This window comes from Bombus pyrosoma, linkage group LG10 (assembly GCF_014825855.1).
Source record: "Bombus pyrosoma isolate SC7728 linkage group LG10, ASM1482585v1, whole genome shotgun sequence".
Classification (NCBI taxonomy): Eukaryota; Metazoa; Arthropoda; class Insecta; order Hymenoptera; family Apidae; genus Bombus; species Bombus pyrosoma.
This window is the reverse complement of record NC_057779.1, coordinates 8006375-8019911: the sequence shown is the minus strand read 5'-3', so window position 1 is coordinate 8019911 and position 13537 is coordinate 8006375. Positions and strand designations below refer to the sequence as shown.

The following is a 13537-nucleotide window of genomic DNA, read 5'->3' as shown; positions in this document are numbered from 1 at the left end:
GTAGCTTGGAAAACGTCGAATCGAACAAGGACGTTTCCCGAGAAATGCCCTTTTTCCCCTCTAACTTTTTTACATCTAATAACAAGCGAATTATCGCGGTAAAACATTGGCAATTCAGAGATGCGCGGATAACAATGTCCGTAGATGGTAAAAGTGCGATAATCGAGTAAAGAGAAAGAAAAAAGAAATATCTCGAGAGACGTCCGTGATCGAAGTGGTCTGCACGATCGCTGAAAAGATACTGAACATTCTGATTAGAATTACGCAGAACGTTGGTTAGATAAATTTGAACGTTCGAGAAGAAGAGAATGCTGGAAATAAAATCGATCAGAGTACGCGGTTTTTCTAAAATGGTTGGTCAGCTTATGCGACCTATTGATTTAAAAATATTGATTAAAAATGTGTTACAATCGATATTTTAAACGTATTAGAACGTAGGAAATTACTAAGGAAATATAAAATAACGTAACGAGGACCATTTTCGAAATCACCGTCGCAATACGCAATTAAACAAATAATCGAATAAACAAAACACCGTTCAAATATTTCATTAACTAATTGTTGGACGTTATCAAAGGGAAAATACATTTCGCAAGTTTTATTCCATTACCGTCAAATCAAACAATTTCATCGAATACAAAATCAAATTACCCTTAAATGAAAATCTGGTGAAAAGTTAAAGCAACGTTGAAAACGCGTTTTACCCATTTTACGTGTCGGCGAGTTGAAAAAGCGAACCGGATGGTGGGAGGGGGGGGTGGGTGGGTGGAACTCGTTGTCGGCTTAAAATATAAAAACTAAGCCGAATAACTCGAATAACTTGAATAAATTGAATATGAAGTAGCTCGATTGTTCGTGTAAGCTTGGGGGGGGGGGGGAAAAATTCTTCGAATGGTCTCTTGAACAGATTCGTGCAGATTGAACGTTTGGAGAACTTGCTTAATATAGTTTGAGCAATAGCTTAAATCACTTACAATTAGGGCTACTTGAAAAACAAGTGACCTGTAACGTATTGAGCTAATCAATTGGTTTAAGAGATCTTATAATAAGAAAATAAATCGCCAGAGAGAGTATTAAATATAGCCGTGGAATAATGAAATGTTATACGTCAAATTTTGTTGCAAAATTTCATCACGTCGTATTTTTGAAAGGTATAAAACGTATTTATAAACCGATGAATTAATATGAACTTTTCGTAACTGTATTTTATAATGAATGTACCAATACATTTTATAAACAAAGATCGACACGTATATATTTGATAAATACATATTTGATATATATTTTTCAAAAATATGATACAACCAAGCTTATCTGGTGGTGGAAAAAGTACACGGAGGCATGTGAAAATTATTTTAATTAAATATACATGCGTCTGTTTAAAATGTTTCATTGTAACGCGATAGCTCGTGTACGCGTATCGATTTAATGTTTCAACTACGTGTATGAAATAATATTGTAATTGGAATTACAAATTATATATATCGGGTCATCGTTAGGTTTAGGGCCGTGTAACGAATCTTCATTCGGACTAGCCATCGTTGTACAATAGAGATTATATTTACCGATTTTATTTAGATATTTATTTGAAGATTATATTTATAAATATCGATTTTTACAAAGTTTGACAAATAACCCTGGCGATTAGACACTTGAAGTGTTAAAGACAATGTTCTTAGGTTCAATAACGAATCCACGGTCAACGGGCTAACTCTTCGTTAAACGTAGAATATATTTTGAAGCACAAAGTAACGTTTGCTGTGACGCTCGGTATAATGCTGCATGTAAAAGACGATGTGAAAACTGTCCAAGGTGATCGCAAGAATAAAAGATTGATGGAAATTTTCCTCTCCTTACGATCGCGTTTGTTCGTTGCATATTGGCCGGGGATACCAACGAAATTCTAGTCGCCGTTGCTAGGCAGACCCGCGTAGAGCTGACATTGCTCCTGCCCGGGGTTTGATTGTTAATACAACGTGTGTCCCACGATATTGGCACTTTTCTGTCAGGTAAAAAACGTTCATCCCGTGACCGTGACTACGTTCAGCGACCAATTGTGTCACCTCGAGTCCAAGCCCGTTGTCACAAATCTCGGGCAAACATAATCGGACATAATCATAACAACTACTTCTAAGTATTATTATTTAAGCACAGCTATAATAAATAGTCTGGACTAAAATATCGGGGATCTTCCGAAAAATTGCGAAGGAAAGGTTCCGATGTTCTTTCATCTCCGACATATATAAATAAATTTCTCGTAATATATATTTCCGTAATAAAAAAGTCACGTTAATTCATCGGTTTTCCCTTAGAATGGAAAAACTTCCTGCAACCGCTGCTTTTACACAACCTCGTTATAACCGTTGCTACTTGTTCTTCGGAAGAAATTACAAAGAACGATAAACGAAGAACGTATGCAGGAGAAATATGAAAGTAACGAGAGGTGGCTGTATTCGTCGTGTCGTGCGCATCGTTTAACTTATGCGGAATCCATTTGTCCATTTTCTTTACGTTTGCTATGTGGGTCGAGCGACGAATAATGGTAGACCGACTTAGTTTCATTTAAAGCCTACTACCCTTCCTTCGCTGTTTCCTGGGAATTATTTTCGATTACTCCTTTTGAAACATTGTCGTCTATTTCAACGTTTCTCTCTTGCCTCTTATTGTCCTCGAAATCATCCATCGAAGATCTTGCTTCCTTTGTTACCATCTTTCCTCGCGTATTGTATATACCAATTTTCACTAATCCCTCAGGAGAGACATTTAGGAAGATTTTTACAGAGATAGATCCACCAGGAGTAGATTTTCATCTCCTTCGATCAGAACGGTGTGCGGGAAAAATAATCAGAAATTTTCAAGTCGTGAAAGATGCGACAGGTCGACAGCTGATTCTTTCGACGATGAACCCGAAGATTTTCATGAAAGAGACGCAACGTGAGTAAATGATTTTTGCGAATCGAACTGGTTGCTGATTTGAACTTACACGAAGCGACCTAACAGACGTATGGTTGCAGCTTTGTCACAACGGTGCGTAATACAAAATGCTTTTCTTTTTGTATAACTTGCTTGAGATACTCGTAGACAATTTCCATAGCAAGCGTGATATTTTCCTTTTGCTGTATGCGTCATATACAGAGTGGCTAGAAAGAATATCGACACGCCATTGTACATACATATTTATGGCAGCATTTACATGCTAATTCATTAGCTTCCAGTGTATCAACTTTTGTATCATTAAATGATGCTTTCGTACGACTACGGAAATGTTTAACGCGAAAACGAAGCGTAGAACCTGGTTCCTAAATTCTTAGAAGATAAAATTACGCGTCGATACTTTTTGTAATCATCGTGCAATACAAAACACAACGAGCGCGTTTTAAACTCGCTCAAAAATTTCGAAATTTCATGTCCGCTCGTATCCTGGCGCATCCTCCTACTCAAGTTCACCGATTAATCGCTTAGAGTTTCGCTTAAGCGTCCAATTCATTCGGCTCGACTATCTGAAATTTTGTATCGCCAAGTAGCGCTTTCGCACGAAATTTACAAGAAATCGTTGCGTATAAATCGCATGAAGAAAACTGTTCGCTGGAAAATAAAACTAGCTGTCGCGTAATACGTGTAATAACAGCAGAGACCAGGGAACGTGTCGAACTCGTTGAAAAATTTCTGCTACGAACCAATTTCATTCTCTCTGTCTACGTCTTCTCTTCGTTCATACTCTTCTTCTGCGCAATTGCCGCAAGCAGTAACCGTAATCGGCACGAATATTCCTTTACCGGTGATCCAGTTAATCTGCGTTCTACAAACGGGCAGAGTCGGCGTAAGTAAAATGACCTGCACGTTGATAAATAAACTCTTAAGCGTTAATAACCGTTGCGTCGGCCGTGACTCGATCCTAAGCATCAGCATGCAATCCGGATCGACGGCTAGGACACCCGTAGAGCGAAACCATCTACTCTTATTACCGCTCCGAGGAGAATGCAAAGCGAGATGGTGACGTACACCTCGATGTAATTCGCGACAACATTTACGACGCATAACGCGCCAGCCACACCTCGCCATTGCATCGCGCCTTCGGCTCTGTTCAAGTACATATACGTACATACGCGTAAGAATCGAGTATGCTGGAACACGAACGTGAATTGGTTCTGGAACTCGTGTTGTCATCCAATTGCCAGCCACGAAAATTGTCGTAAATGTAGGTGTTTTAATCTTTTTTTTTCCATCTTTCGGATACCGCTGTCGACGTTCTTGCGAACGTTTACGTGTTTCCAGTTGAGAAGCAAAATACGAGGACCGGTCAGCAGCAACATCCCGTTATTCCATTGTTCTGTTAAAATTATTTATATTAGGCGATATCGAGTATTAACAAATTATATTACGCAAGAAAGTATCGACCTAGTAAAGTATCGTGTCGAAAAATTGGTAGCTTGGCGGATATTTTAATTTCAGTTTGTCGAATTTGACGCGTGAAAGACAAGCGTGAAGCGGTATTCTTGCGTTTACGTTGTTCTTCCCTTTCATACGTTAAATTTGACAGATTCAAGTTAAAAATATGTCAAACTGTAGTGCGTTATGGAGAGAAAATAAAATCAACGCTGTTTCCATATTAAAAATACACAATGGGTTTTAAAGAGCTCAAGATATCGCTTCGATACCGCGGAGAATAGAAGATATTAGAAAATAAAATTGCGTGCATCCGATGAGTCCCTTGAAACGCGACGTTACACGTTCAAAACGTTTCTCCATAAAACCGACAGGTAACGAGTTATTTCAGCTGATGCTTCTTATTGACTCAGCCAGCGCGCCGTGATGGTATCGAATCATTAAATCATTAAGTACAAACACGTATATCCTTTCAGCTAGAAAATAACGTGAAAATCGAAACACCAACGAACGTACACTCGTCGTTGTTTTTTCCCCTATGATGCGTGTATTTACAAAAATCGGACAGAAGATAGGAAATTCAATTTTTATTATCATTATTTCGTCGTCGTTGGCAACGACGGTGCACGAAGGTTTAGTTATTAGAACCGTGTACTTGGATGCACGAGAATATCGAAGGCAATGGGAGTTTATTAAAATTTACGTCATTACGAAATTCAGTCGAAAGGATCGCGTCTCTTTGCGTGCAAACTTTTCCGGCTCTTTTATGTAAATTACGAGTTCTGATGGTCCAAGAGAGAGAAAGAGAAATTGGAAGTAAGCAGACGCAGTGCCGTTTCCAGTTTGAATTCTGAAACGTCTGATTTCCTCGTGTGCTCTCCTTAGACTTACTTAACTTTCTTCGCGTTCATTTTTTTGCAAGCTGTTCAGCCTGCTGCGCTCTCTGCTACGTCGTCCACTTCATTCGCAGAAACTTTTTCGAAAGCAAGATAAATACCTGGGATAATAACAACGGCTAAACTATGTATACGCTTTCGTTATTCCTGGTTTTTCCTCTTAAAATTGAGCAGCAGCAGGAAAGATACAACGAGATGATTTAAAGCTCGTCTCGCTTGATTTTCTACTGAATTACCTTTGACCTATATACAGTGGCGGCCCTATATTTACTTACGCTACTTAATTTAGAATATTTTAATTTATGCTTTCAGATAAGAGATATTCCTTCCGCTAAATTTTAGACGTAATCTTTACACGTGATATATACGATAAATATTCATATAGTTCCTTTGCATCAAGCTGTACGACTTATGAAGTCCTTAATTAAGTAACGCACGTAAGTATATTGGCGCCAGTATATCTTCCAGATCTCGCGTTTGTATTCGTCTTTCCTTGGATCGCGTGTATAGAATTCCGTTTCTCAAAGCAATTTCACTTGTTAGTTAAAGCAACGTCAGAGCATTACGTATTATCTGTGAATTTCGTTTATAGAGATACATATTCATCTTTAGGGATATCAGTATTTATAGGCTCGTTACTATTTGTAACTTTATTAAACGTAATTTTCTATTTGCTACCATATTTAGTATATTTTTAACAATTCCATGGTTGCGTAATTTTTGTTACAGATTATAGTTTCTTATTTTTCATAGTTGTATCGTCTCATCATGTACACAGGCACAGGTATACGACAGGCATCTTTATTTTCTAAATCTATAGAAATTACGATTACTACACGAATGGCAGGAACCATAAGAAAAATGTATACTGTGAGAAAATTATAAAAATCTTGCGAAAAGATTCCGGTTAATACGGGTGAAATTATTGGACGAAAATTCAGCGTATAAATTAGACAACAAGGAAACTAGCAGCGAACAATTTCTTTTATCGTTCAATATAGATAATTCCGATATTTTACGCTACGTTGAATCATTTTTATCGGAGTTTCAGTCGTTCGTCGCTATATTTTATTTTTTAGCTACGTATATCGTTGCCCCAAATCACGTTCCTACTTCGTCGAAAAGGTAGATATATTCTAGCAACGAGACCCGTGAAAATGTATTAGGTTGTTGCAAAAGTTTCTCTCGTTTTGTAAGGAAATAACGGATGCGCGACATTTTTCGTTTTATATTATTTTATTGAATTTTTATTTCTATTATTACGATCATATATAATTCAATTGTAAAACGAAAGAAACATTTGGGACAACTTAATAACATCGAAATACATCTATAATTATATAAATAAAAAACTATAATAATAGTAACTATAAAATTATATAAATAAAAAACATTTATATTTCGACGATAGCATTTTTGCTATGGCGGGTAGAGTACAATAAAATGTAAAGGTCAGATCGATTCCGCGAATTCCTGTTGTTAGGTAACTTAGGAGCTGCCGCTCACGTAAAACTGGCTGCCAAGAATGTAGTTTTCGGAGATATATATGTCCGTTAAGGTATTTAACAGCATAAGAATAATTATACTAACGCTTATTCGCCCAAGCAAATGTATCGAACGTTTCGTTTAATTAAATTACAGACTAAAAATATTCGTAAAAATTCTATCTAGAATTGTATCTAAAAGGTAAGAAATCCACAACATTTGCATGATCGTTGATTAAGTAATGCTAAAGTTGTACGTTCTTACGTCATCAGTAACAACATACAGTGCAAGGTGGTTTGGTTAAATCGCTTATAAGTATAACTCACAGAACGAATTCTGGATAGAAAGAACTGTTATAGAGACTATACTGTACACTCGAGTATTTTACATATCTCTGCATCTTTAATTAAATCTCTCGCAAGTACATAAAAATCCGCCGCGTAATTGTTACCTAAAAGTTAATCGAAAGATCGAACAATTACTCGAAAAGTCGATATATATTTGACGAGAGTTATACTCGTTGCGAACTTCAACCGCCGCCAAACGTTAACGAACACCATCCTAGGGGTTTGTCTTAAGATATTCTCCCCGGGGGAGTCGTATCGAACGTGTTCGTCCGACAATTTCACTCGCGTACATTTGGATGCTTATTTCGAATGGATATTCGGAGCTCACGCGATCAGAACGTCGCGTTTCCGCTCGCATGTCGGGAAAACCTGCCACTCCTTTGACTAATAAGTCTAGAGACGTTCAAAGACAGCACGTGATCCTATGTCCGGTAGTAGAATCGTTCACGCGAACGTATTTACTTACCGACTATCCAGCAGCGCGTACGCTTGTTCGACGTAAATGAAAACGTTCTCATCGATTGCAGTAATGAACGTGTTCGAGGCATGTGTGACATGTAGCGAGGTGCGTGATTGAACGTGAGTTAATGGATTTATGATACGACAGGGGGGTATAGCGTGTGCGTTAACAGGTGACGTAGTGGCCGCTGTGATACAACGTGGTTTTAACCCTCGAGGAAGCGTAGCGTATCGCTGCGAGGCGATCGAAGTTAGCGGTGGAGGTTGAGAATATTTTTATATCTGCGCGAATTTATATTGTCGCGAGGATAACTGAAAGGAGACTTAGACAGAAGTTTATCGAACCTGCTACGTAATATGTACGTTGGTTTGCGGATGAGTAGAACGCGTTTTGCCTCGGCTGAGCGTAGATCGCGTATTTCTAGCGCATCTTCTCAGTGCAGGGCGTTGCTTGCGGCTGAACAGAGTGGAGAGACTCAACGCTGAGTTGTATTAATATTCGTGTAGCGCATATTGTTGTACAATACGTTATGTTGAGAATTGTGGATCGTAATTGCCGAAATAATAGTAAAGGAACGCTAAGGCTACGCTTAGAATTCATATTAAAATAGTTTTAGATTGATTTGATAAAGGATTTCCAGGATCTTCGTCGATATACATTTGCACGCGTCTCAGCGCTCTCTTGGTCTCGCCATCTTCCATGCCACACTGCCAACGGAACAGTTGCGTTCATCTGTTTTTCGAGACGCTGTGCACACACATACTTCCATACATTCATATTCACACATACGTATGTCACTACTACGCGGCTAATCTAGTTTAGCACACAAAATTATACATATCATATAATTACACATAGTATGCGCAGAGATGGAAAGAAGGAGGTGCGATCGATTAATTCTGACTTCACAGGCTCGACACATCGTAAAGATAAACGCGCGTGTCGAGCATTGGGTGCAAGTGTCACACATGCGGCAATACAGCTGCATAAAGAACACAGCGTTGCGTGATAGCGAGTAATAGACAACGTTACCCTTCCCTGTCTCTATGCCAGTTTATTTTGCACCGCCCTCGCGAAGCGATAAAGACATCGCCTACCTCGGTTAACCAGTTAACTGCGGAATTTAATTTTAAAAATGTCTCACGGGGTTAGGTCATGGAGTGCGTAAATGAATACAAGCGATGACGAGTATACACGTCAAACGCAGTTAGTCGGTCAATGTAATATAATTGTACAACGTAAGCGTAAATCCTGAATGCCGTTGCACTGGTCCGAGGAACGACGTATTATAACGAGTACTAAATATTATACTCATTTTTAACTAATTTTTTACAAGTACCGTGCGAGTGTTAGAGTTCACACAGACCGGTTGCATTATTCCAATCCGCGTTTTCTCAATATTTACGCGTCTGCATCACTTTCTGCATCCACATCTTTTTATTAAACCGCGGTGTAAGAGGTTGCTCCGATGAGACCCAGAAACAGTTAAATTGTTCATGTTCGCTCGTGCACCTGAACTCTGTAAATCTAACGTCAGCGTAGTTTAAAGTACTTGTTGCTCGATAGCAACGAAACGAAATGAAACTCGACGACGGCTGAAGAATCGTAGAGACGCGGCAATAACGAGGATCAATCGCGAATCTTAACTCTCGTTCACGCCAAGTCTGAAGCTCGTGACTCTTCCTAACAGTCACGTGGCTGGCTCGTCGGTACAATGTTGCTATTCTACGCTGCTATTCTGGGACCCTTATATCCTCGCTCAATAGCCCATTAATACGTCATTAACCGAGGTGAGATGACTAAATCAACGATACAAGGTCCGCAGAGGCGATTACGGCCGGGATCTAATTCCCCTTCGTTGTTCGCTTGTTTGGATCGAGGCGAAGTTCTGCCTTTCGACGGTGGTCGCCCATTATATCGGCGAAAGGTTGGACGAATTGCTCGAGAGCCCGTTTAAACGGTTTAGGGATTAGGTAGGCCGGAAGTGGCGTGATTGCACGCTGAGCTGGAGACGCTTATTGTTTGCACTGTACAGGAGTATTTTTAGGAGATTCGACGAGCGACTGCTCCAAGATTGGTACTTGCAAAGGGTGGTTCTTTGTCGATGGGGTGAGGGTATTTTAAGGAGATTGCTTGGTTATTGGACTCTGGATGGTTTATCGAATTCCGCGCACGGATAGACGGCTCGCTTGTATCGATTTACGTTGCACGCTATGGTGGTCGATCGTTAGCGAAGGTGGAAAGTAGAATTTGCTTGACGCGAACATTTGAATTTTCGGATAAGAATGTATTTAGAATTCGAGAAAGTCGGAACGAGTAACATAAATGCAGGGCGAAAAATAAATCGCTGGGAAACCATCGAATTTGTAACTTGCTCTAATTCGTATTTATTTTATTTCCGATTAACTTTGTGGGATTAATCTTGGATCGTGAGAATGGATCTTGAGAATTGGACTAATCTTGGATCGGCAAGTCGTTTATCCTCTGTTTGAGAAACCACCTAGGTACGAATTGCCTTTTCTATGTTTCAAGATACTCGTCGTAGTTGATGATACAAATTTAAGGATGTTCGGTTTCGACGGACGAAAAACAGGGCAGCGCGATAAACGTTAAACGAAGAACTAAAGAGATTGAATTGAAATTACTCGTTGTAAGAATTCATTCAATTTCCTAAGAGGTTTTTACGGCAACACGAAATGTTTTTAGAAGAATGTTCGAAGAGTGTTCTGCGAATTACGCTGGCATGATATTACTAAGAAGCAATCCGTATTAATGAGTTTGATCAAGGAAATATTTGGTTTCCGATGATCGAGGTAATTAATCGTTTCTCGCATCGTGCAAATTTTACTTCTCATTAAGGAAAATAATATTTGCCACACATAAATCCGATCGATAAGTTTTAATGGTACGAAGAGGAAAGTTGGCTGATTTCTTTTTTCTTTTAATACTTTTGCAAGATTGGAAAGATTTAAAGCGGGGATGAAACTCGCGACTATATCAATAGCTTTAGCAAACTTTAAAGATTAACCGAGTTGTTTAAACGTCGATACTTTATCGAGAACTGCGCAGTTCGAAGATTTAAATATTTGCTCTCGCAGGTATCGACAATTTTAGAATAATATCTATTATGAGTGAGAAATAAAGAATACGATTATTATCACACGTATTCGCTTTTCTTTTTCAACAGATATCTTTTTACAAGTTTAAACGATCCGATTTCAACGGATATTCATTTCGCAGAAACTAAATTTCCCAAAGATTGATCCGATTGTTTCATCCTATTCCTTTTCTTCGTACGTTGTATTATTAATTCGAGGACCAACCTTTGCAACCAAAGAGTTGCAAATTGAATTCAGTTACTTTCAAAGTTTAGTATTCTATCGTTGTCTGTTTATCATCGCGTCGAATAATTAGTCATTAGCCATAAACTTCATATAAAATTAGTCGTAAACTTCATTCAGGTAAGTTACGTCGCAACGTCTTACACTCGAACGACGTAGACGTAAACTCTCGTGCCTGACTGTACTTGTGTAACGCGATCCTGAAATTGTTCGAGGTCGATAGAAAAAGTTTTATGAATGAAATACGCGAAAATGTCCGCGGGGTTGCTATAAATTCTTGGCTACCGTACAGTTTTACGCCAGTTGAATTTATCCATGTTTTCTGCATTGCAGGCGGTGTCGGAGAGGCTCGAGTTGGCACCCGCTGGAGGAAGATCAGAGCCGCAAGTGAGTACCACTTGAAAATGTACGCTTCCTTTTCCTTACGAATGTCATCAAGGCCGCGTGCCACTCAGCGATTTTGCATCGCGACGAAATCCCCACCGTCGCACACACGAGATGTCTGAAATCTCTTCCATTCCAATACACGTCCCTTTCATTCATCCGATTTTCGCCAGTCTTCAACGTTACGTAACTCGTGAAATCCAGTCCGCTGGCTGACGAAATGTTCCATCTTCTAGCCACGCGCGATTCCCTTCAGATTAAAATCATCCTAAGGTCCGCGTGCATGAAAGAAGTAAAGAAGAGGATAGAAATACGAGATACGAGATGTATTTTAATTTTTGAAAATAGCGATAAGTAAGGCAATTAACCAGTCAGCTGTTGCGAAGTTGTTTGAAAAGCGCGTACCTAAAATGCATGGCGATAAGTAAACCACGACGAGTATACTCGTCAGACGGAGAAACGACTTTTACGAAATTTTATTATTGCAATTCACTGCGATTACTAAATTGCGATTTACGCAGGAAATTCTAGCTACCTCTTACGCGTGACGAGTATACTCGTCGTAACACGAAATATCGTCGTATCTTCGTGGCCAGTATACTCGTCGAAAACAGCTCACTGGTCAGAGGAATAACTTTAACGCTGTAACGATTTTTCGCGTTTTGCAAATTCCTGAGGGGACTTGTCCACTCCAGAGTGAAACTTACTGGCGAAAGTAGTCGGTTATAGCGTCAAAGTATTTTCAAGCGAGCAGAAAAAGGTGACGACGAGTGTTTATGCGAACGCTATGCATTCAGGTTGCTACGTTATGCGAGGCTGGAGAGGTGTACCTGGCGCAGCACATGGGCGAACAGGGACGTTGGGTCTCATCCGCCGACAAGAAGAGCTGCATGACGGATAAGCTAGAGATTCTCGAATATTGCAAGAAGGTAAGTTCGTAGAACGTTGTTCGTCTCTGCCGACGTTTACATTCGGCGTGATAAATGATTCGATTTATACTCGTGATTTTCAACCTTTCCAGTAGAATCAAGCAGCTAGAGCTAACGTTACGACCCTGAATGAGATCGTTCTAAATGTTTGAAGTTTCTGCAAGATAATTAAATTAGAAGAACAACGCTCATGTTCTTATAAATTATTCGTAAACTTTTGAACAACTTTTTACTTTATATGTAATGATTTTCCTTTTATAAGATTACGGAATATCGTGTATTAAATTAATATAATACCGTAGATAGGAGATAATGAAATTAGATGAACAACGCTCGTTTTATTATGAATTACTCGTCAATATTTCAAGAACTTCTTGTTTCTTACGTAATCATCTTTCTGAAAGGTTACGAAAGATGATATATTAAATTTACTCGATACTATAGTTAGAAGGTAATTAAATTACAAGAACAACATTCGTTCTATTATAAATTATTCGTCTAATTTTCAAGAACTTTTTATTTCATACGTAACCATTCTCCTAGAAGATCACGGAAGACCATATATTGAATTTGTTCGATATCGTATATTGGCAGAGTGCTCGGCCAAATTTGCCTGGGAATTGTTTCCGTAGTTTTGGAGTAAATAGGTCATCAATTTCGACCCCTTGCCATGAAGATAGAACTCGATTGTGGGTTTGCTAAAATTAATATGTAGAATAGTTTAATATATCAGAAGTTAACCTTGCTTCTCGAGTAGTACAAAATTACGTAATGTGAATTATTGTTCAAAGTATATCAAGCACGTTCTTCGAATGTCCAAAGCTGTTTAAATAATTCGGCGAGAATGTTTTCAAACTTTCGCGAGCAATGCAACTACATACTTCCGTACAATCCATACTCGAGTTACGTGCTTTTGTTCGAATATTTAATACTTTGTATCGTCTATGTAAAATTTCATGACCGTCTACACCTTCTATTTTATATACAGGGTGGTCGGTAACTGACGGTACAAGCGGAAAGGGGGTGATTCTAGGCGAAAAAAGAAGTCGAAAATATAGAATAAAAATTTTTCGTTCGAGGCTCTGTTTTCGAGAAAATCGACTTTGAATTTTCGTTCGGTACGCGTGCACTTTATCACGTCTCGTTATAACGGATCTCACTGTAGATCGTTGTCTCGGTGGATATTATCGCAGTTTAAGTTTGTTTTTGCCGTAACGGAAGATTAAGGATACATAATGAAATAATATGAAGTAATCATAAAGTTTGTTATTACAAAAATTGCTGAAAATGTTGCCCATTCTGCCGAACA

The 13537-nt window shown here is 38.8% G+C and overlaps 1 protein-coding gene across 7 annotated transcripts in view; it reads left to right on the top strand.

Annotated features, from left to right (window-relative positions):
- LOC122571730 (amyloid-beta-like protein) overlaps window positions 1-13537 on the top strand; it is a 49021-nt gene that overhangs the window by 15204 nt on the left and 20280 nt on the right. For 5 of the 7 annotated variants that reach the window (XR_006318201.1, XM_043735815.1, XM_043735812.1 and 2 more), the window contains exons 1-3: window positions 7629-7679; window positions 11249-11302; window positions 12097-12228. Coding sequence is in view for 6 of the 7 variants with exons in the window: in XM_043735815.1 (XP_043591750.1) it covers window positions 7644-7679; window positions 11249-11302; window positions 12097-12228 (222 nt within the window). In the remaining variant the exon portion in view is untranslated. Of the gene's footprint in view, window positions 1-7628; window positions 7680-10363; window positions 10388-11248; window positions 11303-12096; window positions 12229-13537 lie in introns of those variants that run through there. The other 2 variants (XM_043735813.1, XM_043735811.1) reach the window with 2 other exon arrangements.